This window comes from Aulonocara stuartgranti (assembly GCF_965226115.1).
Source record: "Aulonocara stuartgranti genome assembly, chromosome: 16".
NCBI lineage: Eukaryota > Metazoa > Chordata > Actinopteri > Cichliformes > Cichlidae > Aulonocara > Aulonocara stuartgranti.
In genome coordinates, this window is record NC_138952.1 from 33307864 (window position 1) to 33334329 (window position 26466).

The 26466-nt window shown below is 40.8% G+C and overlaps 1 protein-coding gene across 3 annotated transcripts in view; it reads right to left on the reverse strand.

Moving 5' to 3' along the window:
* plekhm3 (pleckstrin homology domain containing, family M, member 3) overlaps positions 1-26466 on the reverse strand; it is a 49117-nt gene that overhangs the window by 14828 nt on the left and 7823 nt on the right. For all 3 annotated transcript variants that reach the window (XM_082509540.1, XM_082509541.1, XM_082509542.1), the window contains 4 exons: positions 20911-22017; positions 8771-8916; positions 8099-8292; positions 2211-2274 (listed from right to left, as the gene is read on the reverse strand). In XM_082509540.1, the coding sequence (XP_082365666.1) occupies positions 2211-2274; positions 8099-8292; positions 8771-8916; positions 20911-22017 (1511 nt within the window). The remainder of the gene's footprint in view (positions 1-2210; positions 2275-8098; positions 8293-8770; positions 8917-20910; positions 22018-26466) is intronic.

Genomic DNA, 26466 nt, shown 5'->3' on the forward strand with positions numbered 1-26466 from the left:
GCCTGCTGTCTGCGTACACACAAGCATTTTTCTTTCCTAGAAACCATCCTTAAAGCAAGCAGAGGGATGGTGCAGAGCATCCTTAGACAAACACATATGGCTTCTACAAAACCAATGGGCCTCTAATAGGGGATATGGGTGGAGGCTATTTGTTGGGAGGTTTAAAAAAAAAAAAAAAGACTGGTGTGTCCCGGGCTTTAGCCAGGGGAGTTGAGCCTTCACTGACCTCTGGGGTGGAACAAAAAAAGCCACGTTGATTAAGAGTGTCATTTTATTCAGGAGGCGAATCAAAAGAAACAAGCTTGTTAATATGGAAAACCAATTAAGAGGCAGAGTGCTCAAGAATCTGTGGGAGGAAGGGTGAGAGAGGGGGAGAGGGAGCAGTGCACTCTCTCCCAAAGACACACATTGTTGAAATTAATTCAAAATCCCCAGTTTAGAGTTTATGACAGAAAATCAGAGTTTAAGCAGGAAAAAGACACACAGACACACACACACACACTCAACACATGTGTGCTGAGCGTGTGTGAGGCCAAGGCGATGTTTAGAAGAATGGAAGGATGTCACGCTTTGTTTTTCTGCCTGTTGATTCTGAATGTGACCAATTAGTGAAGCAGAGAGACACAGAGTGTGGGAGTGGAGGAGGAGGTGGTGGAGATGGAGGTGGAGGCGGAGGGGGGGCTCCAATCTCTTTCACCGTGAGAGTCTGTGGCCAAGCTCTGAGTAGAGCAGGATGAAAGAAAAAAAATGGGGCAGGGTACAACATAATGAACATAATGACAAACAAAAGAACTTTTCAGTCATTTGTGGTCGCTTTCCTCTGACCCCCCCAACTCAGTCCGGCAACTCTGTGCTAAAAAAGGCCGCAATAAAGAAAAAAATAAGAATCTATGCAAATCTCTTTAAAATCTCCTCATTGATAATTTCAAAAAGACATGACGACTTTTAAACTCATTCACAGATATAAGCGTTTGTAATTTAATGAGAAAATCTGGTGATTCACTAAAATGCCAAAGTCTCTTTGTTACTGCAGAGTAATAATGCAGAGTCATGAGGATAAGATGCCAGACCATTGTTTTCTCAATCTGGATACTTAAAGTCTCCAAATGAGGCTGCTGGAGGATATCACCCTTTCTTATCACTGTTATGACACGGACACTCGCCAAAGAAACAAAGGAAAGGTTGTGTTTACTTAAACGCAACACAACCTTTTGGCAAATCAGACGAAAAGAGGAAAACACCAATGTGTTAGTCACGTCCCTGTTTGCTGCTCTCAGCTGCAGTTCATCGACTCTTGCTGAGGTCTATTTTTAGTAGTGGATTAATACATATTTGCTGCTTTAGTAAATAGCTCCTGCGTTGGGAATTCAGTGTATGACTTTGGTAATGAATGAAACCCATCTCTGAGCCGAGTCGTATGAGCGGTGAACATGTGCAGACTTGATCGCTAAATGAGCTCCTTTTCACAGCTTCTATCTGCTATGACATTAAAATTTGCAAATGTTTGTGTGCTCTTGATAATAAAGGAACATACCTTCCAATGACTAATGAAACAATGAATGAAGCATAAAAAAATAGTTTTTTCAAACACTGGTCACCATATTACGATTGACACAGACTGAAAATGTCATTTTTAGCATCATAATCTGTTTCTCTAACAGACACTGACAAACCAAATGCTGCTTTACTTGTTTATTTAAGTTTATTCAAGCCTATAATCTATGCTTTATGCCTTATTCTACGTTAAACCTTCAATTTGTATTCAAACACGAAAATACATAATTTAAAAACGTGGCAAGCAGCTCAGTTCAGCGCTGACATTTTAGGTGGCCTGTTGATGGACTGTATGCTTTCTTCTACTCAATTTTAAGTCTATTACAAACATTGTGGTTTAGTCAAATATACCACTATTGAACACAATCCAGAGTTTTAACAAAATATTAATGGGTGCTGAAATGATTTTGTAGCTTCCAGCTTCAAGAACACATTCTGAGTTTATCATATATCTGCAGCAGCAGAATCTATCGGCAAGCAGGAGAGCTGCGTGCATTTCCACAGATGGCACATGAGTGGTAGCTTTTTTTGATTATTATTAGAGATACTTGACACAGAAACAGGACTGATCCAAGTCAAAGAGCAATGCTGTCACACAGAGTCACAGTTTATGCATCCTATTCTGTGTGCATGTAGCTCTGGATGTGTGCATGTACCTGCTGCAGGTCAGCCAGGGAGTACAGGTGGATGTGCTGTAGGAGGTATTCCCGGGGGAAAATCCTGTTGAAAGAACAACAACAAAAAACCATTTGTCCGTCACTTTCTATACAAACAGTTTATCAGGTTTAAACAGTCAGTGATGCTGATACTCCAACTCTTCTCTTTTGACCACGGAAAAAAGAGAAAATCTGGATTTAAAAAATGTTTGCTTTGTGATGAATCTCACAAAGATCATCCCACAGCAAGGTAGAGCCTGATGTTGTTTACACCGTGCATGAGAGATTTATGATACTTACATGCTACAATATACAAAACTGAGACGGGGTACCGGCGATTATACTGCTGACCCTTCAAAGTATTTAATATTAGTCATGTAGCATTTTGATGAATTATAAGATGCATGAATAAAACACACAGTATGCTTTGCACTGGAGACACTTAGAATCCTGCAGCATCATAAAAAAGCCACTGCCATGACATTAACCAACTATTGTTTATGTCATGGCAACAATTACTAGCATTACTGCACACAAACTGAATTCAAGTTAAATCTTAAACTGGCTTCTAATAAAACCATGCGAGGGAGTTTTACTGCAATACACTCAGTCATCTAAGTGTATAAATAAGAACAGAATGATCAAGCTCTGTGGGCCCATTATGAGCACATTTAATGTTTAACCACCAGCCATTCAGTGCAGTGATTGCTAAACAAAGTAATAATATTAATCTAGAGGCAAAAGCTTTCTCATTTCCTTCAGTAGTGTTTGACGAAACAGACGGCAGAGGTGTGGTGTGTGTGTGTGTGTGTGTGTGTGTGTGTGTTTGGTCCAACAATTTATTTTGGTTTGTTTTAGTTTAAAGTTGCTGGATGAGGAAATGTGAAATCTTTAAGATTAGAATTAGGTTGTGTTTAGTGAGAACATAAGACATTTAGCTGCAATGTTCAAGGTTACTGTGGGGGGCTACAGAGGGATTATGCCAACAAATGTCCTCACGAATCAGGAAAAACACACGAGTGTGCTATGAGGCCTCCTCTCAGACCTCTAAGAAGGATGGCACCACCTTAAATCATGTCTAAAGCTGTGCTGAGTGTCATTAAAACATAAGGTTGAGTGCATGGGTGAAGTAGACGCCTCATGGTGATAGGCACCACTGATAAACTGCTCTGTTTGGAACATTACCAATGGTTACCACATCAGCATTCATAGAAACTCTCTCTCTCTCACACACACACACACACACACACACACACACACACACACACACACACACACACACACACACACACTCTCTCTGATTGTGTCGTCCATGTGCGGATGAACACACCCTCAAAGTGTGTGCTGATCTTGATAAAAAGACTTGAGAACTAATATGTTTTAGATTAGCAAGAGCACACACCAATTCATGTACACATATGTACACACATGCCAACAACTGACAGTATTTGTGCAAGACCAGATAGGATCTAATTCTATATTTTATTTCGATATCCTCTGGGCTATTTCCACTCCGACTGACACACCTTTTATTAAATTCTGTTATCCCTCAGTGATTATTATTGTGTACTGAAGGTGGGTCTGACCTGAGTAGGTCTGTGTACAGATGTAGGAAGAAGTTGTGCAAACGAGTATGTTCCTATGTGTAAGTAGTGGACAAACCAACAAATTACAACATGGAGCAAACAAAGCAGCATCTCGAGGCAAAAACAAGCTTATCTTTTAAACCTCTGGATGTCTTTTTATGTTGACAAAGTGTCAGGGAAGTGCTGATACAACTTACGTGAAGCTTTACATTTTTGTCCATCACACAGCCTCCTGAGTTACTAACGCAAGAACAGCAACCTGCACGTAACTCCATGACATCCCCACTGAAGTCAGGAAGGACATCACAATGTTGTATGTACAGACGGGAATTAAAGCACTTCTCAGACAAGCGTACTATCGATATGTTGATACGATAATGCCAGGCATTAGGATACAGAGATTCTATGTTACTTGATACAATGAAGGAAAATTATCTGTGTAACCAAAGATAAGCATAAGCTTTCACCTGTAGTCTGCATTTTACCCCTGTGAGTTTCTTCTTCTTCACAAGGAATCATGAAATAGTGACTGGAACATCAAATCTATACGTGTTCTGCCATTTTGAGTTTATTTCAATGATTAACATATTTTAAGAGCAAACAATACCATTAGTTTTCCTAATCGTGTACAGACATTGGAAAAAGAACACACTGTCATGTCCACATGCAGTCCTGTGGAAAAAGTAAGCACACCCTTACTGCTTGCATACTTTATACTTTTATGACTGTTTATGTCTAAATTTTATCTACCATGTTTGTTATGTATACATTTTTCTTATGTTTTTTATGGTATTGTTTACGTGTTACTGTAAGGTGACCTTGAGGGTCTGAAAGGCGCCTATAAATAAAATGTATTATTATCAAAAGAATACGTAGCAGCCAAGTGGTGCTAATCAAATGCATTTCATTAACTGATCATCAGAAAGTGTGATGATCTCTATAAAAGTAGTTTTGGCAGTTTGCCGGTCTGGAGCATTCAAGTGTGTTCAATCCCACAATCTTCTCAGGAGTGGACGTCCTAACAAATTCACCCCAGGGTAAGATCAGGCAACGCTCAGAGAAAATACAAAAGCAAGCTACATCTCAGAATTAATAAAATTAATTCTATTCAGTTTTATTAATATACTGTGCCAAATCATAACAGCAGTCGGAAGTCACTTTATGTTAGTAAACCACAGACCCTATAACAATACAGCAAAACCCAACAATCAGATCCCCCCCATGAGCAAGTACATGGTGACAGTGGTAAGGAAAAAAAACCCTTTTAATAGGAAGAAACTTCTGGCAGAGCAAGAAGGGAGGGGCAGACATGACCAACAATTTAAAAAAAAGACTGTTTGGAAGGGTTGCCAGAAGAGAGCTGCTCTCGGAAAGCTTTGCTTTGGATCGCAAACTTGCATCTGAAGAGATGAAAGCAAAGTGGAGATGTTTGCTCATAATGCACAGCACCACATTTAGTGAAAATCAAACACAGCATATGAGCACAAACAACTCATACCAACTGTCAAGTACTGTGGTGAAGGGGTGATGATTTGGGCTTGTTTTGAAGCCACAGGACCTGGGCACCTTGCAGTCATGGATTCCACCATGAATACCTCTGTATACCAACGTAGTCTAGAGCAGCGGTCCCCAACCCCCGGGCCTCAGACCGGTACCGGTCCGTGAGTCGTTTGGTAAGTAGTTGAGGCTCAGGTGTGAAATGTATGGTTTTCAGAGTTTTTATCGGTTTTCAGCGTTATTTTGTTATCGTTTTTATCGTTAACTCTGTTTTCCTGGGTCTTTTCACGTGTGTTATTAATAAATCTTCTTTTTTCGGTACCGGTACTAGTTGTATTTTGTTGTATTTATCCGCGACACCTTAATTAAAGGCCGGTCCGTAAAATTATTGTCGGGCATAAACCGGTCGGTGGCACAAAAAAGGTTGGGGACCGCTGGTCTAGAGTCAAATGTGAGGCCATCTGTCTGACAGTTAAAGCTTGGCCAAACTGGGTCCTACAACAAGACAATAATCCAAAGCACAGACGCAAATCTTCAACAGAATCTCAGAAATAAAAAAATTAAAAAAAAATACAAATTGAAGAGTCCCAGTGGTCCAGTCAAAGTCCTTAGTTAGATCTTTACCTGACTTAAATGCTGTGTTGGGCTCTTAAGAGGATTGTGCATAAACAAATGAACCGGCAACTCAATATACTCAAGGCAACGCTATAAAGAGGAAATTAAGTGGGCCAAAGATTCTGGACTTCTTTAAGTTGCTTGAAGACGTTTCACCTCTCATCCGAGAAGCTTCTTCAGTTCTAAGGTCAAATGGTGGAGAGTCCCAGATTTAAACCTAGTGGGAGTTTCCCCCCACAGAGGGACAAAAGGACCCCCTGGTGATCCTCTAATTGCCTGAGCCAAGGTGTGAAACTGGGTGTGGGTCCCAATCAGCCAGAGTTTCAGGTGTGTTCATTGTGAAACCTGGCCCCACCTTATCATGCGAATTCCTGAGGTCAGATGGCCCAGGATGTGAGTGGGCGTTAAGGCGTCTGGGGAGGGAACTCAAAACTGGATTATAGATGGCAGAGAGTTGGGGTCGTAAACCATCGCCTCTGTTCAAAGATGGTCGCTCACAGTGGACATAGATGGCTTTTCTTTCCAAGCTCCTTTGACTACAATGACCTGGATGACTGAGAACCTTAACAGACATGGGCCAAAGATTCCTGTGCAAACCTCTCATAGTGTCCGAGAACCACTGCACAGGGCCACAAACACAGCTTTGAGGGCCCCGTGTGGTTCCTTGTGTGATTGTGTTTCCATAGCATATCTCTTCAGATCCCCTGAAATAAACTAATGACTACGGAAAGGTTTTAGCGCCATGGCCCTCATCAATCCTGCAGTGTTTGGAAGTGACGGGGCACTGGCCGGCACAAGCTAATGGGACAGAAGTAAACACAGAGCGCCACGATGCTGCTCGGCTTGACTACTACGGCATGACTGAAATGCTTTTTTTTTTTTTTTTTTTTTGGAAGTTGAGTTTGTGATCCCGATTTCCTATTTTAAAATGTTAGAAACAGATTTATATGAATGTTAGGCTTACATTGCATTATGGTGACTGTAGCATCCATCAAATCTAGTTTCTGCTCTAAATAATCAGCTAGGAAACTATAAGAAAACGCAGACTTGGGTTGATCACTATTTAAATTGCCCTATTAAAATATAAGTCATATTACAATTTCCTCTTGATTTTAAATGCAAAACTATTTATAGCTCACTTAATCAATGATCCGAATGCATATTTCAGTGTTTTTCTGCCCACTAACCAACTGATGAATCATGCATTTCATCTCCACATGTAAATATTTTTATAGACTTTCATCTTATTTGTTGCCAACATTAAAGTATGACAAATCTATGTGCTGCTTCTCCATTAGGAATGCTCTGTTAGTGAACCAGACCGGGGCAAGGAGCATCCATCACTGCACAGACAAGGCTTTCAGTGTGTGATCCCACTCACATAAACAGTCGTCCCCCCTGACCATCACACACATCGACATATACACACACAGACACATGTCTTTAATGTATAAACAGTCTATACACACACAAAGGAATGCATGCAGATAAAAGTTATGATAATATATACATATGGACTCAGACACACACATATGAGCATGTGCACGTCACGCAAGGAGAAAATAACAGTCAGTCATAAAGCATTATTAAGGTTTCTGATGTGGAACATTTATTTTTAAATAATCTCTGCATATTCATCTGAGCAGAGCTTCCTTAAAGGATCGTGTTTTGTCTCATGTTTTCCTCCTTCCTTTACATTTAGCCATATAACTTGATAAGCTTCTCGGTTAGTTCAAACAACTTAGCTCTTTCCTCCATAAACATGACATTTGACCACCTCCCCAGTTCTCATAATGATGAGTTTTGACAACTCAGGATATATTACATTAGAGTAGTTTCCAGGCTTTTCCGGGGAGAGACCACCCTCACTAACTTCTGATTCACAGCCAGTCATTTTTTTCTATAAGCTGGCCTTAAAAATGACAGAAACCACTCAGTTCAGAAAAAGGCTTCAAGGCTTTCTCTTAGTCGGCTTTCAAGGGGTGAAGAGTTAAGGCTGGGTCGGGGTATCAGCTTGTACTTGCATTTAAGAGACATTACATGAATTTAATTTTCTTGCAAAATTCTTCAGGTCAATCAGCACGAGACATTTCAATTTGTAAAATATTTGCGTACCTCCTCATTACTGCTCACATAAAGTAAATAACTGCTGGGCTACAGAAATGCATCTCAGTCCCACAGCGTTCATACCTTCGTCTGAGGTCCTCAGCAACGGTTGCTCGGCAGCTGAACAGGTAGGCCCGCAGTGACTGGAGCTGCTGACGGAGACGCAGGACTGTGCTCAGAGGCTCACAGTGTTCATACAGACAGGGGTTAAGCTGCTGGATGTCCAGCAGTGGCTCTTCATACACAAACTCCAGGAACTCCTTGGCCTGTTTGGACACCTGGAAAAGTTTACATTAAAATGACTGCATCAAAGACCACTGACATATGAGGGATAATCCTGAGCTCAGACTTTAATGCTTGACAAGATAGAACAAGATAAAACCTGGGTGGCTAATTTTATTTACCCCCCGCCCAGAGCTACAGTAGCCATTTTCTGCTTTTTCTATTAATTGCTAATAATGTGGGGGGCTGGAGTCAGTAAAAGAAGTATGGTTGGCTAGTTGAAAAATAATCCCATATTGAACACAAATCTAAGACCACGCTTTCTGGCAGTAGCTTAATATTTAGCGTACAGATGTGATAGGATCAATTTTTCTCCAGTACTTACTGGAAACCTGCAGATCTTTAACAGTAGTCTTACAGTATACTATAAGCTAAAACATGACAAGGCTTTTTAAGCCCCAAAGCCCCTCCTCTAATGATTCTGCATTAAAAATTTGTTTTTTCTTTCATATTTCTGTGTGTATGCTTTCATACCTTGTGCTTGCTGGTGTCCCAGTTGTGCAGCAGGCGTGCTGGGATGAGGAAAGAGTTGTCCTGATGGCAGCTTTGGCAGTAGTACCAGCCACTATAGTAACAAACCTTCGCCTTTCCTCTGGACAGACCAATGGGACGCTGACAACCTGAGGAGGAAGTCATTGATGAGTATATGTGTGCCTTCAAATTTGGTACTTTAGTGTGTCTGAATGCTATCAGGACAACTCAAAGTCACACAATTTGCTTTTCAGTCCCAAAACATTTTAATCCAAAAGTGTTTTTTTATTGTCTCTGACTCACATATCATCAAATTGCAGCTTCACTAAAGAGATCCATATCTGTAGCTGTATTTGTTATCATGGGCTAATTAGTATTGCACACACTTGGTGTTAAAAGTGCACTGAAGCAGACAAAGACGAGCCCTGAGAGAGAGCACAAAGGCTGTAATGCAAATTGGTTGGTGTTAATATGTATCGGTTTATTGCCCCACACTAAATGCCATGCTAATCCAGCCAAGTAAACCTGTAGATAATAAACAAGATAGCCTCTATTTGACAAGATGCTCTGACCCCGATAAGGTAATCCATTGGATCAGGAAACACAGATAATCAAACTTAAATTATCACCTTGCAGGTTTTATACCTCTGACAACCAGGCAGGCTTATATCCATGCCTGTTCACTCATAGTATATGTAGTGAATACCTTGAAAGCAATTAATGGGTGAGGACCAAAGATCAGTGTCACTCGGTTTAACCAAATGTGAAATATGGTCACAATCTCTTATCCATCCCTGAATTATGGTTACATAATGGTCAAATGTTTTTCTTGCAAAATAATAAATAATATGATGTCACAGTGAAGTGGACCTTAGACACAGTTCATGAACTTGTTCCTTTTTTATGTTTTTTATTCTGACATTTTGATGTTGTGATGTTTTGAGGTTGTGTTATCTTGACAAACCAAAGCCACTCTGAAGACAACAGCTGCCTGCGAGTGATCGCAGACCTGGCCCTTGGCTTCAAACCAATCGTTCAAAAGGCATCCAGATCAGAAGCTGATTGCACACCGTCATTATAACTTGGGTCGTGCTGTGGTCCACAACCACCGTTTTCTTTAGTGTGACTAGGGCATAACAAAGTGGGTGTGTGTGTGTAGCTGTGTGTGTGGACAGACATTGTAGGGTGGGGCTAGCAAAACTGAAATAGTTGTTCATGCAAAGTTCATGCAGTGCCTGTGTTTGGAGGTACGCAAATAAACAAGCTCTTGAGCCAGACTTTCACTCTTTCACTCATTACACAACCGTTTGTCACATTTTGAATAAACACTGCGAGCAGCTTCCAGAGAGACTGCCTCCATATTTATGCCACAGTGGGTATAATGGGTGCTTTTTATCATGCTTTCCAGTGACTTTTCAAAACAAGTATAAAGCCACTGATGGTGTTCACAAATGTGTGTGGAATGATGATGAAAACTTCTTCTCTGTATGTTTGCTCAGCTTTGTAAAAACTTCATACACACTAGTTTGGTTCCTGTGCCTTTTACTGCTTTTAATAGAAGAATTTCATCTTGAAACGTTTAATACATTTGGTATTTTAAACTATATTTACGTTGTAGTGAAATATCTTTAAGCGTATCCACAGAGCCTAATGTAGTATGCACTACAGCAACAATATCCCTCTTGTTTTTGGCTGAGGGAGCCTGTGCTGATCTCCACTGCAACACAGAAACTCCTGAAACCACACATGCATTCTTCAGAAAGATGATCCTGATAGTTCCCATTTAGTGCATCTTCTATCCAAAATCTTCACCTCACTGATTTGAGGTAATCCCTAGATAACAGAATCCTGGTTCTCCCAGTAGCCACAACACAGCAGACTCCATTTACAAGGAGCTCTGCAGACCTAAAAGACCAACAGATTCTCTGCTCTATTCAGCCTGATAGCTTCCACACTCTGCTTTGTCTTCCAGGCTCTTTAAAGTTCATTCTTCACCCAAACACCCGGCCCTGCTCTCTGATCACGCGCACCCAAACAGTTGAGCGCTGAAGCAGTTCAACAGGTGTCTCTTATCGCACCATCTTAGCGGACACAGAGCCTGGAGGAAAACAGCAAATGAGGAGAGGCACAGAAGAAAAGATCCTGAAGATTGTTATCTAGGAAAACACAGGCTTAGGAAGCTACGGAAAAAAGAAAAGGAAAAACAGTGGAAGAGGGACATGTGTCAGCGTGTTTGTCAGCTCTGCTTTAACACAAGAAGCGCAGGCTGAATGAGAGGAAAACAGGAAAACAAAGACATAATAAGTAAAAAGCTATTGAGAGATGAGAGGAAAGAAGGGACTGCGTGAAAGAGAAGAGTAAGATCAAACAAGCGCAGATGATGGCAGACAATAAAGACAACTATCACAGACAATAATCTGAAAAAAGGCAGACAATGGTTCAATCAGCATTCAGAGCTGAGCTCCTTCTTTATCTAACCAAAATAAAAAACATATTAATTTGGGAGCTTCACTCACAAAAAGAATGGAAAACCAGGCCCAGCTAGTACTCCACTAGAAGCTTTGATTCTGAGATCAAAATAATCTTTTTTTTAAAATATATTTTACTATTCAGTTCATTTATTGCTTAAGTTTTCTTCTCCCTACCTTTAAGCCAGCTTTCTTCTGATTGGCTATTATTTAAAGAGCAAGTCAGAGAAGAGGATATCCACTCTCTCTGACATCACACAGAGCCAAACATAAAAAACACAAAACCGTCTGAAACCCAGTGTTTAGAGCAAGTCTGAGACCTGGGTTATTGCTCAGTGGGATTAATTACACATATGCCGACCTCAATATTTAAAAATTCTTGCCATATGTAATATGTAAGTGTATATATGACAGATAAGAAGAATAATGCGGCCTGACGGTAGGTGGAAAGTTCTAACATTTTCAAATTCTTAATTTTTTTATGCTTTGAATGTGATGAAATGCTAAACTTTGTCACTGTGAATCAAAGAGATTAGTAACGGATAAAAGAGAATCGTGAACAACTCTGTACAACGCTGTATCCTGTGGGACGATGTACCAAAGCTCACAAAGATCTGAACTACGGAAGAAAAGCTTCCTATAAGTGAGCCTATAAGCGAGTGGCCAGTGCAGTCCCTGGATGTCAATCCTTTTGCCTTTAATTAAAAATGTGAGTAAACCTTACAAAGTGATTTTCCATCTGTCACATGTATGACCTCAACATGAGTCAAAGCACCGTCAGACGTGATTTGCCTGTCTTACTTCCTGTCCGCTGTGTCTCTAATTCATATCTCTAATTCTAAATCAGCATCCATTTTTAAGAATTTATAAAGTTTAAACAATGTGCATTTGTTTTTCTTTAATCAAAACCACTGTGCAAGGATACAATCCTCGACAAAAGACAACGATAAAGTCTTATCTTACTGAAGGGCCAACAATTGAATACATATGTGTAACTCACTTCTAGTTAGGCTTATTACAGCAATGAGCTCATGCTGCTGTTTTGGTCAATGCTCTTTCCAAAAAACCACAATCCGCTGGTTGGCAGCCAGCAGGCTGAGGGGATGGTTAACAATCAGAGAAACACTATGTCACTTCGAGGAAACGGCTGACCACCAGATCAGCTTTCTGGCCAACTGTGGTCTCAAATTTGGTGTGCTGCTGTTGGGACCAGAGGAACAAAGACAGATATGTATGTAGCCTGAAAACATTTGCAAACCGAATAACAACCTTTAACCTAACCTCAAATTCTATATCATGAGTAAAAGAAGAGAACACACCCACGCTGACTGGTCACACGGTGGCGAAAGGACCTCTACAGCAGCGGGGGCACTCTGTAGTGTCCTTTGCTCAATTAAACAAAAAGCAAAGTCAACAGCAAAGGCAATGTGGACTACAGAAGATGACAAATATCAAATAACACCATCCGTATAAATCTGATGCTGATCTGTGCCTCTTCCAAACCTCGAAACTGCAGCAAGACAACTGCAAAACATACACACTGCAGGAATTCTTACCAAAGAGCAGAGAGATCAAAGTAAGGACAGGTGGCACTTCTGTGTTCTGGGAGCAATGAGAAATATGTATGCTTTACGTCACATTACTCACTCAAACTAAGGTTGGACTTTTAGGAAGTTGTGTTTTTAAGAATATTTACTGTCATAAAAAGTAAATCAAGTCTAAGCAAGTATTTATATATAGATATACCTGCGATTCTTATCCAAGCCAATACAAAGTGGACACTTAGTGAATGTAAAGTATAGACACTGTGGGTTTAGAAGTATATATCATGTAAATAAACTGTAATAACACACTAGTGACTATACATAAATATGTAAGGACTTTATAAAAGTAATTATATAAATTACAATTTCAATACATAGAAATAGCAGCACTATTTCATCCTTGACAGTCAACTCATTCTCCCATTAGGCACTTTTGTCAGCAGTTTCAGTGGGCAGATTGGAGCATGATTGTGGTCAATATCTTTAACAAGGATGCATATTTTCATCACTGTGAATCCAGGCCGAACGAATACCACCCAGCGGCACAACTGCAGCTTCTTTTTATAGCTACTGTTTGTGTGTGTTTGAAGTGTTTGTACATTACAAAGCTGCAAAATCTCAGCTAATTTCCACCCAAACTACAAAGTACATTTGTACTTTTTGGTTATTATGAAGAAGAAAGAAGGGTGATCCCAAACAAACTGTCCACCTAGGATGGTTATGTGGAAGAGTTTCATGTAGACCAGAGCGATAACAGTTTGAAAGACTTTACAACCATCCAACCGGTGTAGGTAAGTGTGTTTCTATTTCACTTAGAAATAGAAATTTGTTAAAATACCTGCAGCGAGTGTATGTGTTAAAAACCTGCAACTTTTGTTGCCTGCAGGACACAAGAAAAAGTTCAACCCCACCACACCCAAACCATTTTATCCATCCTTAATGGAAAAAAGCATTTAGTGAAATAAAGGTCCGCATGACTCCATCTGCAAACTTGTTTGTTTACTTTCTCTACATTAATAGCGTTCATCCAGCTTAGTTTCACTCTATATTTTTCCTCTGGCAGTGGCTCTATGCCCACCAGCCGGGTCCGGCTCACAGTTTGAGAACCAGGTGGTGTAGCTAGCAGGTGGCAGATGAAAAGACACTAATTATGCTTATTTTAACTGAAGTATTAAAAAACAAAATCTCTAGTGGAATAACTGATTACTTAGTAAAAAATAAAATTCATATTGATTTGAGGTTTTAATTAGCCTCTCTAGCATGGGGATTTGCATCTTTCCTCTCTTGTATTATTACAAATTTAATCCATTTATAGGTGCTGTTGAACAAAATAGGCAATAGGCGAAACAACAGTCTGGGCTCATAGCAGGGGTGTAGCCAATTAGTGGCCCCCTCCGACCCACCCCGCACAACCTATACTCACAGAAACAGAGTTGCATCCACTAACTTTTATAAGTTCAACAAATACCGTTGTTTCAGATGCATTTAACATCACAACCACCCATTTATACTGAATTTATCTTATAGGTCTATTAAAAATAAACAAAAAAAATGACATTGGCAAATATTCTATATTTTATTATTTGAAGGTACAAGAAAAAAATCATAATCATGTGAAAAAGAAAGTGAAATCATGTGAAAAAGGCTGTTGCTGATGATTTACATTTACTTACCAACTTAATTCCTATGGAAGTAGAAATTGTGCACACCTCTAATAAAAGCAGAGGTTTTATTAGTTTGCTGATTTGGCATTCAGGCATACAAGTGTGTGTTAACCCACAATTTTCCCAGACCGTGCAATGCTCAGAGAAACTGGAAAAAAACCCCAACAGATACTAACTGAGGCCTGTAGAGTCTAAGATGTATGTTAAAGTTCATGACAGCATAATAAGACCAAAAGACCAAACAAGTATGGCTTGTTTGGAAGAGTTGCCAGGAGGAAGCCTCTTCTCTCTAAAAAAAAAAAAAAAAAAAAAAAAAAAAGAAAGGAAGAGCATGGCAGCACCGCTTAGGCTTGCAAAGTTACATCTGAACAAACCACTTCTGGAACAATGCCCTTTGGAAAGATGAGACCAAAGTTTGACCATAATGCACAGCACAATATCTGGTAAAAACCAAACAAAGCATAGCATCACAAAAACCTCATTGGACAGATGTGAGGTAATCTGCCTGACAGCTACAGCCTGGCCCAAACTGGGTCATCAAAGAGGCCAATGATCCCATGCGCATTACCAAATCTAAAAGCAATTCAAAAGTCCCTCCACAATAATGTGAGAGACTGATAAGATCATACAAAAAACTATTAAGCATATTATGCTAGACGTTACATTTCTCAGCTGTTTAGCCTATTTCTTTTCCACAATAGCAGAAATACTGTAATCCTCTCAAAGGCTACTTTTAAAAAAATGTCCAGAGTAACTATTAATAGTTTCAGCTGCTAACTACTTCCTTCATTATCAGCAGAGCAACAACCTCGTTTTATTCGCGTCTCTGATCTTTTATGCGTCTTTTTGGGATGCAGAGAATGAGAGACAGAGGGAAAGATGAATGGGAATTCAAACATAGCTCAAAGGTCTACCGATTGTACTGCGGCTCTCTGTAGTGAGAGAGGGTCACTTTGACCTGCTAGCAGTGAGAGAGAGAGAGAGAGAGGAAGAGACACAGAGCTACAGAGAGAGCGAGAGAGAGAGCGATGACATCAGGGAAAAAAGGGGGCTCATGCTTTCATCTGCCCGCCAGTGGTTCAAACAACCACACCTCTGACAGGACACCCGTGTGTGTGTGTGTGTGTGTGTGTGTGTGTGTGTGTGTGTGTGTTATGTACATGTGTGAATTAAAACTCAAAAGACGAGAGAAGCCTGAGCTTTGATGTGTCCCATTCACACCAACCAAACACTCCAATGAAAATGTGGACAAATGGAGAGTACTATGAGTAAGATGGCGTGTGTGTGTGCGTGTATGAGAGAGAGAGAGAGCGCAAGAGAGAGAAACTGTTTGTCTTTTGATGTGAACCCACCTCCTACTTCCTCACTTCTCTCATATCTACTGATTCCCACTTCACCCAAAGCCCCCCTGTCCCACAGATTCACATGGTCTGTGGGGGCCTGAGAATGTGCTCCAGCGCAAAAACAGGGGTCATCTAACCTGAGAGCACACTCTGCACAATGTGTGTGTGCGTCTGCACACTCATGCGTGTGCGGCGAGGGGTTATGGGGTGATGGAGAGTCACAGCCTTCAAACGAACACTAACCATTTCCTTCAAAAGGAATCTAAAATGCAGCAGTTCCCATATGTAATTAGCTGAATATATTTTACATTTTAAACAACGATTCACTCGATATGTTTATAAGGAAGCAGCCTGCATATGCAAAGAGAAGACTTGAAACAAGTTCAAAGGGAAAACGGTGAAAGCTGAGGTAGCATACCGAACATGAGGTACTTATTACCGTCTTGTAGTCGCACGCTAAACGATTCTCCAAACCTACTTTCAGCTAAAAATGTAAAGGTCAATGTCTTTTGAAAAGATGGAGGTTTGATGCACATTTGCACAGCGGATGGCTGGATTCATTAATAAATAAATTTTCTATTTGCACCTAAAGTGCAAATGCATGCATCCAATTGTTGTCTGCTTTTGATCCATATATACAAGTATCATCTGAAGATACTATGAGCAAGTGCTTAGCCACAGTGAAAAGGAAGAACTTGCTAACAGGGTGTATGACAGAAGATGGATGGACGAATGAATGGACAAATACTGTTTTGAGTGAAAGAGTGACGCTGCCAGGAAGAAGCTTGATAATGAGGACCCACACTTGAAACCACCAGCTGATGAACTGTGTTCCTTGTTATTGTCTTATCGCTTTCCTTGTTTTCCCTTGACAGCGTCATATCTAATAAAACAAGTCAAACTTAAAATGTAAACAAAAGAGGCCCAGAGTATAAGATCTTTGGTGACGTCTGATCATGTGCCAGGGGAACAACTTCGCTGGATGTCTGCTGGAGCAGTGAGCAGCTTTCTTCTCAAAGCTATACCACTATTTGGAGTTTGATGGTGATGGAGAGTGTTGGAAATCTATCCAGCTCACGCCAACGTTTGTTGATTTGTAACTTTCTATCCTCTGCTGCTTCTCTTCAATGTGGCGTCCACAGGGTTCAGTTTTACGCCCCCCTTGGATCTATCTTCAGGAAACATGGGATTTCTTTCCATTGTTATGCCAATGAGTCCCAGATTTATTTTCCTCTTAAAAAGATAAATGGTTTAACAGCAGACTCCCTGTTCAGATGTCTTGGTGAAATAAAGGTCTGGGTGGCTTTGATGAGCAAAAAATAGAAGTGAGGATTTTCGGTGACACTTCTGAGACACTACTATGGATCTTGGTTCTTTGGCGCAGTACGTTCAACTGAACATTACTAATCTGGGAGTTAAAATTGATGCGGATCTTAAACTTGAAAGCCAGGTCAGGGCTGTTGTAAGATGTAGCCTTTTTCATTTGAGGCAGTTAGCCAAAATAAAACCTATTTTATCAAGGCTGCTTTTTGACACGGTAATCCATGCCTTTGTTACATCTAGGCTGGATTACTGTAACGCACTTTATTGGGGTGTTAGTGATGTGTCCATTAGGCATCTGCAGGTTGTGCAAAATGCTGCAGAGCGTCTTTTAACTGGCACAAAAAAGTCTGAGCACATTATCCCCATTTTATTTCGCTCCACCGGCTACCTGTACATTTTAGGATAATTTTGAAGTTATTTTATTTGTTTTTAAATCTCTTAATGACTCTACTTTTTCCTAATTCTCTATTTTTAACATGTTTGATTTTATTTTCTGTTTATGGTATTTGTATATGTACAGCACTGTGTGAACTAGGGCTGGGCCATATCACACCATTCACAGTAATACCGGTATAATGTTGGGCAACGATAAGAAAATGAAATATTGCGATAGAATATGGGTAAAACGCGCACGCGCAGTGCCTTTGTTTACATACGCACATGGCGGAAAAAGCATGGCGGCGACGGAGAATAAGAAGGGCGAAAGTGGATCGTTGAATGAAACGGATGAACCAGAACTGGTTTGCTGCAACTTCAGTGGTGTGGAACTGGTTTAGCTTTCGTCCCTCAGATACACAACAAAGCACATTTTTGGTAGAGCATGCTAGCGGGCCGTCGTTATTACCGTGTTGTTTGGAAAATACGGCACACTTAAAATCAATCCTTTGATTTTTCTGAAAATCAACAGTGCCCCTTATAATCCCGTGTGCCTTATGTATGAATTCTGGTTGTGTTTACTGACCTCGAAACGATTTTATGTACACGGCACTCGAAAATCTGTCAAATGTTTCAGTATGACTTTGCTAAGCTACGAAGCCGCACCGCTTGATGGATTGTCGGAGCATTACAGCTATCGTAGGCGGAGCCTCGTGGAGTGATACGTACTGTGCTTCAACATAATATTACCGTATTGTGTGTGCTTAACCTCTTTTTAAGTTTTGTGGATATTCTACATGGTCATGCTGAGGATATGTCGGCCAATTTCCACTGGAAATGCCTTTTGGTTAAACTGTCAGCAAGGAATTTGCATTTGCACTGTTAAATGTTTATATAACTTTAATGCAAAAAACAGCCGCTTGTTTAAGTAAAAATACATTGATTTTTTTTTTTTTTTTGCACTAATAAAGTTGTGGAGTTGTAAAGTATTTTGTCTCGTGTCAATTATATCGTTATCGCAAATTTTCAAATGTATATCGTGATAAATACTTTTGGTCATATTGCCCTGCTCTAGCGTGAACCCTGGTTTATTTTAAAGTGCCTTATAAATAAAGGTGGTATGGTATTAACAGAGAAAATGTCAAACTGAAACCTGTATAACATCCCAAAACCTACTTCGATAATTGACTGTATAGGGAAGAAGACGAAGAAGACGAAGAAGAAGTGAAGACTGAAAACATTTACATCCATAGAAATCAGGATTCCCACTTTAAGGGAAGGGAGGGAAATTTTAAGACCAATTTCCACAAAAGAAAATCTTGAAAATGAAAGCTAAAAACCTGTGAGAAGACATAAGACCTCTATAACAAGGCCTTGAATTCAATGGTTGTAAAAGACTTCAGGGCTTCTAACACTGTAGGAGACCAAGAAGGGATACAGTCAAATAAATGAGGCGGTGACAGCAGGAGAAAAGGGAGACAAAAAGAGGGAAAGGCTACGAGTGTGAAAGAACTGGTGAGCGGAAAAGTAAAGAAAGGGAGGACAGGAGGGAAGTGAATGGATCGAGAGAGCAGAGGTGTGCTCTGTATAGAAAAATGGACGTATCCAGCTGTCCCGTCCTACCCAAAAACCCTTCAAACAAACAACTACAATCAGGGCTGACCACTGTAGCATCCCCAGGCTGCTTTTATTCCCTCTCATTCATTCATTCATTCATCCATTTTTCCTCTCCTCCGGTGCTTTAAGCCTACCAATTATCATCAGTTGCCCCCAGACGGCCTCTGTCCTTGTTCCTGTTTCAGCTGGCTTTTCAAACAGCTCTGCATTAATAAGCCAGTTGTTACAAATAAAAAGGGAGGTGAGCGGTGATTATTCAAAGCCCTGCTAAGAGACAGAAAGAAAGAGAGAGAGCGAAAGCCCATGTTTTACACCTAGGGTGAGTAAATGCAATTTATATGAATTGGTATGAAGAGTGATAAAAAAAAATAACAATAAAGGAGAAGAAGGCTGCGATAGACCTGGAAATGAAAAATCATTCCTGCTAAATACTGAAAAACATCCGGTGATCCTGACAGAAGAGTTAGAATCATCACAGAAGACATCATCTACAGTGCAGCTAAAGAAAATAAACTACTATGAACACCAGCTTGGGAAAAAATAAGAATGAATGATGAACATGTAGCTATATGAAGGTCACAGCAGATAGCTACAAGCAAACAGTTAATCCGAGCCGGACATCTGCAGCTCACAGCCTACATGATGAACATGGAGTTTTAAGCCACTTAAAAAAAAATAATAATAAAAATAAAATAAAAAATCGCATTTTGTAGTTTTGAAACCATCAGCTAATACCAGCTGGCATAATAAGGTGCATTTATAGGCATCCATACAGATACCTAGAAGATAGTGCTAACATACATCTGCAACAGTGTTAAACTATTTATACAAAACAATCAAAAACAAGACCAAAAAGTTTTTCGAGCCATCCTAATGGATCTTTTTTATATGACTGTCCTGCAAATAACGTAACAACAAGCCCTTTTCTACCTGACCCACTGTTCATATTTTATTCAGTAATAAGTGCGCCATTTAAAATGATTTACGTCTCTGTATTATATCATTTTATTCTCTAATGAGCATATATTGGGTCAGTGGGCATCATATGCATTTTCAACTTCAAGAGCCCCAGCTGACCGTGTACCTTTCTTGCCTCTTCTGTTTACATTAAAGCCGGGTCCAGTCGAGTTTCCTGAGAACTGCAATAATCAGTCACACTTTGTTGATGAGAAGACTAAACAAGCAGGCCGTGAATAAGAACAAGGCTGAAAGCAGGCCAATGGGGGTGAAAGGGTGAAGGGAAGATATTTCTGTATACCTACAATAATGTCTTGGGAGCCAATTAGGCAAAGTTACTTGTAATTGTAGAGATTGTTGTTGGGACTGAAGAGGAAAATGTGCAAAAAGCCTAATTAAACAAGAAATGAAAAATAAAGAAAGTCACAAAATCACAACTAACAGTTGTGATTAACTAACAGTGTATATTAATCACCAAATTAATATACACTTTCCTGTGCTTTGCATCATCACAGGAAAGTGTATATTAATTTGGTGATTTCACCTCTAATTACGATACAGGAAATAAAAATTTAATGATCCAGCTTAAGAGCTAGCTCATATGTTCCCCAGAAAATAATTTATACTTAAAACACATGCCGTAAATACAAAAATGGTCAAAATGTGGCACTTGCAAATGACTTAACACCAAAACTCTGCACATAACCTGCTCCAGACCAGGTTATGTGTTTAGCCTAAGATGCCACAGTGATTTAACCAGGTAAAATAAAGAGCCACTTTTAAGACACAGAAAACTCAGCCTTCAGGATGGTAATTTTCTTCAACTTGTCTGTGTTTGTAAAAACCACTCACCTGCACACCTGAAGCTCTGAGCAGTGAGCCCCTTCTCCACAGCCAGACAGGTGAGAATACTGAGGAAACTGGTGGTGACCGACTGTCGCTTTGCTCTCTGTGCGTCCCTGTGCCTCCTGTCCCTGGATGGATTTGATCTCAATAGCACCCCTTGGAGACCAGGAGGTCCTACTCCTGGTTCTGTCCCTTCTTGTGCAGGCCTCTGTGTTCTAACTGCCTCCCGCAAGGTCTCCACCCACTCCTGGGCCTTGAGGTGACCATCAGCACGAAGTTTGAGTACCTCTGTTGGGAAAACAGCCTGAAAAAATTCCCCTTTCCCCGTCCATGGCTCTCCATTCTCTAACTCATGATCATGATGAACAGCAATGCAGGACGCCAGCGAGTACTGGAGAACAGGTTGGGACACAGACCCACGGCCTTCTGTAGGGAAGGCCTGGAGAACAGATCTGGTGAGGACAAAAGTGAAAGCCCGCCAGTTGTTCTGATCCGTCAGCTGGTACAGTAGACCGACTCTGAGAACGTCCTGGCACGACTGCGTGAACAAAGGCAGGGTGGTGGGTCTGCTCAGGACAACAGAATTAGGTGGAAGACAGAGCGATGCCTCTGCTGAAGTCGGGGTGTCGCTTTCGCCATCAGGCCTGGTGTCGAGCCCAGAAGGAGAAGGCGAAGACGAAGGTGACATGGGTGCAGGAAACTTCACGACATGATGATTTTCTACTCCGCTTTTATGCTGACGATTCTCCTGCCTCATGGGTCTGGCTGCCTGCACCTTCTCCCAAATCAGCCGTCTCCACTCCATGGCTTCCCATTGGCTGGCCGTCCTCAGCTGAAGACGTGTGCTGTTGAAGAAGACAGCCTGGATCGTGCGTTGGTCTGCGGGCTGGGTGATCTGGCCGGGCTGGCTGCAGGGTGCTGGAGAGATGACGCTCTGGCAGTGTGACAGTGAGTAGGCAGTGCCCAGCTGGCGGTTGGCACTGCTGTCCAGAGCGTACAGGCGGAGCTCGCAAGGCGTCAGCTCAACATGGCAGGGTGTCCAGCGGCCTCGCGGCCCCTCACGCTGCTCCATCTCACACTGCTTCACCACACTGCTACTGCTGCTTTTATCAGCTGGACAGGCACAGAAGAAGAGCAGGGGAAAAAGGTAGAAATGAAACAAATGAATAATATATATGTTCAGAACAAGCAGTTGTTTTAACAAGGGCCTTTCCGTTGGCAATTTACAACCATAACCATCCAAGTTTTAAATGGGGATCAAAAATGTATGTTTTTAACAATCCCCTCACCATCTGAGGCATGTGACTTTAAGAAGTAAACATCAACCTAGAGGTTCCTGGCTGTCAAGGAACTCTTGACAGCCAGATGTTAAGTATAGATACTTAACATCTGGCTGTCAAGAGTTCCTTTTGTGGGTGTTGGCAGCAGTATTGTTTGCATGGTTCAAGTTTAGCTTTTCATGCACATAAAAACTTAACATTTTTCATGCCCTACTTCAAGATTAGTAATTTAGTTTCTAATATTTTCTTTTATGTTCACGTTATGTTCCTTAGTTACTTTTTAACTACCCAATTCGACACTGGTTAAAACCAGTCAAGTGAAAATTATTTACATGGGAAACATCTCATGCAATAAGCTACTTAAACTACAATAAAGTTTTGCAAAAAAAATTCTGTAATGTGTGTTTCAATACCATTTGATAATCTTTTGATAATCCACTGACATTTGATCATGTTTAGGACTAATTAATAAAACAGAGCTCAACAATGCTATCTCTAACACAGCATGACAAGGTGATCACAGAAATAGTGTGTTGAGGCGTGCTGTTGAGAAAGTGAGTGGCGGGAACATATGGATCGACGCCAGAGGAGGCAATTGAGTCCACTGTAACTGCTATGAAGTCCGCTACATGCACACTTTAAAGACTAAAGGTTGGGAGAGATACTGAAAGTGGATTCTTTGTGGTTCTCCAAAAAGTTGATTCTGTTCATCTGGACGTAGCGTTTTGTGGGAGAAACATTTCATCACTCATCCAAGTGACTTCTTCAGTCTCAGCTGACTGCAGGTTTCAATCTTATAAACAGTACATTTGCAATGACTGAAACCAGCCCACTAAAGGAACAATGGACTGGGAGGTCAGTTCCTTAATCTTAATTATGCAAATTCTCATGACCATTGATCAACAACCACTGATCAAAACCCACTGATCAAAGACCACTGATCAATGGTCATGAGTACCATTCACAGAGAGTTGGGGAATGGCTGCAATCACAGCATTGTAAGATGGTGACAGATGTACCCCCTTAGGCCCCCTCCTCGATTCAGAGATGGTCTTTCCCTTTTTACGTAAATGGCCTCCTTGACTTCGCGCTCAAACCAGCGTTCCTCCCTGTCCAGGATGTTACATCCTCCACATTGAAAGAGTGTCCACTGGCCTGTAGGTGTAAATAGACTGCAGAGTCCTGGCCAGACGAGGTAGCTCTTCTGTGTTGTGCCATCCGCTTTGCCAGAGGTTGTTTGGTTTCCCCGATGTATAAATCCTGGCAATCCTCCTGCCACTTAACAGCGTACACAACATTACTCTGTTTGTGTCGGGGGACCCGATCCTTGGGGTGGACCAGTTTTTGGCGCAGCGTGTTTTGGGGTTTAAAAGCCACAGAGACCCGGTGTTTAGAAAAAATGTGTCTCAGCTGCTCCGATACTCCTGACACATATGGGATCACTACAGGTTTTCGCTTGGGCAGTGGTTGTCCTTCTCTCCTGGATCGGCTGGAGCTTTCTTTAGGTGCCTTTCCAACTTTGTCAAAAGTCCAGCTGGGATAACCACATTTACTCAGGGCCTTCTTGATGTGCCGTTCTTCTGCCTCCCTTGCCGCTGTGTCAGTGGGGATGGTGAAACGCTACGTCCAGATGAACAGAATCAACTTTTTGGAGATTTACTTTCCTGGATGATTGAGAATGCATCAAGACAATTCTTTGTGGTGTTTTCCTTTTATGGACAGCATCTATAGTGTGAACTCATACTGATAAAAGACCCGGGAGTCTTCAAAGCACTTAAAGAGACGTGAAAACTCCAAGCCTAATTCCAAGCCAATGACCTACCTCCTACCTTGACTTGCTTATGCAGCTTTTTCCTGCCACATTTGTTACAAGTCTAATTGACCACTGGACATATAATCAGGGCCGGTCAGTTTCCTGAAGGAGGTCGCTTATCATAGCCTGACTGCTCAGACCTGAGCTTTTGTATTTTGGTCAGAGATAGCTATCCACGGGTGCTCCTCTGGAAACGTTTCTTGTAACGAAGGCAGGAAGAAACAGTATTGTTAAAGAGGCCAGTGGGCAGTCTGCCCCACTTTCCTAATCTGAAGGCTGGAGCCCACATTTTCTCTCAGATAATCCACTGTCTGTTCCTCAGAAAGTTGGTTTCACACTCGTTTTCCTTTTCTCTTTTTTCTCTTTCAGTCTTGCCCTGTGATTATCGTTAACTTTCTCATTGATTAAGGAGGGTTCAGATTAAGGCAGATTTCAGGGACCACAACATCTGCTTGGAAAATGCACTTGACCACAATTGTAGGGACTTACAGCAGATATATGGAGCGCTGTAGTGACAATAATGTTCTTGTCCAGACTTTGCCCTTATATCCAATTTCATTTCTCTAACTGTTTATAACCCAGTGTTAAAACTAAACTAGACTTTAAGCAAAGTGCTGCAAACTGGCATCTACACTATAAAAACAAACTCCAATCCTTTCACATCATTAAAAGAAGCCAACATCAAGGTGAAAAAAAAAGCATATATATTTAGTTTTTTTAAACCTACACCCACTTGTCCTCCACTAAAAGAGGAACAGAAAGAACCACTTGCTATACCGAAACTGGTGACAAAGAGGTGAACTTTCAATGAGGCAGAAAAGATTGAGGACTGAAAAAACAATGATTTTATACTGCACCTGTGATTATTTGATATATTATTACAAAATCCATACTGGCTGTGCCTCAGGAACTGAAGCAGGTTATCCACTAATTAGAAGGTTCGTGGTTTAATCCCTGGGTGCTCCAGTCTGCGTGTCAAAGTGTGATTGGGCAAGATACTGAACTCCAAGTTGCTCCCAATGCGTTCATTGCAGTATAAATGTAGAAAAAGTGCTTGTGTGAATAAGTCATGTTGTATAAAGTATTTTGAGTGCTCAAGTGGAATACAAAAGTACTATATGAAAACCAGTCCATTTACCTTGGTTACATTTGCATAGAAAGTACTTCTTGTCCTTAGCCATTAAGATGTGGTCGGGACCTGCTTCACATCAAAATTAATTACACTCTTGCAACAATGGTTACTTACACACGTTAAAACTGACTATTTTCCAAGTGGAACATGCTGAAAACTCAATTTAAACATTGATGTACTCATGCTTTTTGACCTGACACACTTTAACTCGGTAAAGTGTGAAAGACAAGTTTTCTAAATAAATCTGACAAATTGATTTAATTGCTAACCCCCGCCACAAGCAGTCTAATTGGTGCATACTGCATTTTGGTTGAAAAAAAGCCAATTCTCTTAGAGCCCCTGTTAACTTAAGGGTGGCAAGTCCAGTGCCTCATCAATCTTATCAAAACAGCAGCTGACAGTGTCACTCTAGGTCTCTGACTTTGCATGTTAACAAACCTTTTTTGCTAAGGGAACAAATGAATATGCAAATGAAATCAGGTCTGGCTGATTGGCAGTCTTCACGCTTGGGAGGCTCGAGATGAGAATTAGGCATTGTGGTGAGGAAAGCTGCTCTGTTCAATTAGCCTTCATCTCTACCTGGTGGGTTTTGACATCACACACAATAATAGTCTAGCGTACACATTCAAGCCTTCAACCATAATTAACATTTCACTCTGTTGTTAAGTAACACTACTGCCTTTATGTTCATCGAGGTACAAACTCCTGCTTAAAACTACGTGCTGTTTCCAAGTTTCCGGCTATAAGTGAAGACCTATCCTACAAATGTACAAAGGTATACCCTTGACCTATTTTCTAGATCATAGAGCTTATCCTCATTGAGCCAGTACTAGCCTGGAGAGCACTTCAGCTATCGTTAGCCTCTTCCTTTAACCTGGATTTAACGCTTTTCTTGGACGTTCAAGTTCAAACTCCCTAGATTGAGAAAGGGCAGAATTTCACTCGTGTGTCAAAACTAATTGACATTTATAACAGGAACTGAAACACAGAAAGCATGAATGTACACAGTCAGCAGAAGGCCCAACTAAAAGTAAACACAAGTAGGAATCCAAAGGCTGTGGCTCAAATGGCCAATCTTGTAATCTGTAGGGATTGTCATAATTTCTCAGTACTCTAATAGTCCTTAAAGTAGAAAGGATTAAAAAAACAAAAACAAAAATGAGGTCTGCTGCAAACTCTGCAGGGTAAACCTAGCATGTCACAAGTCTGCCATGACTTTGTGCAGACATTTGAGTGTGAATCATTTGTTTGTGCCAATGAGTTACCACTAGAGATGCACCAATCCATAATAATAGATAACGGACAACAGTCCAGGGTTGACTCTAAAAGCTGGATCA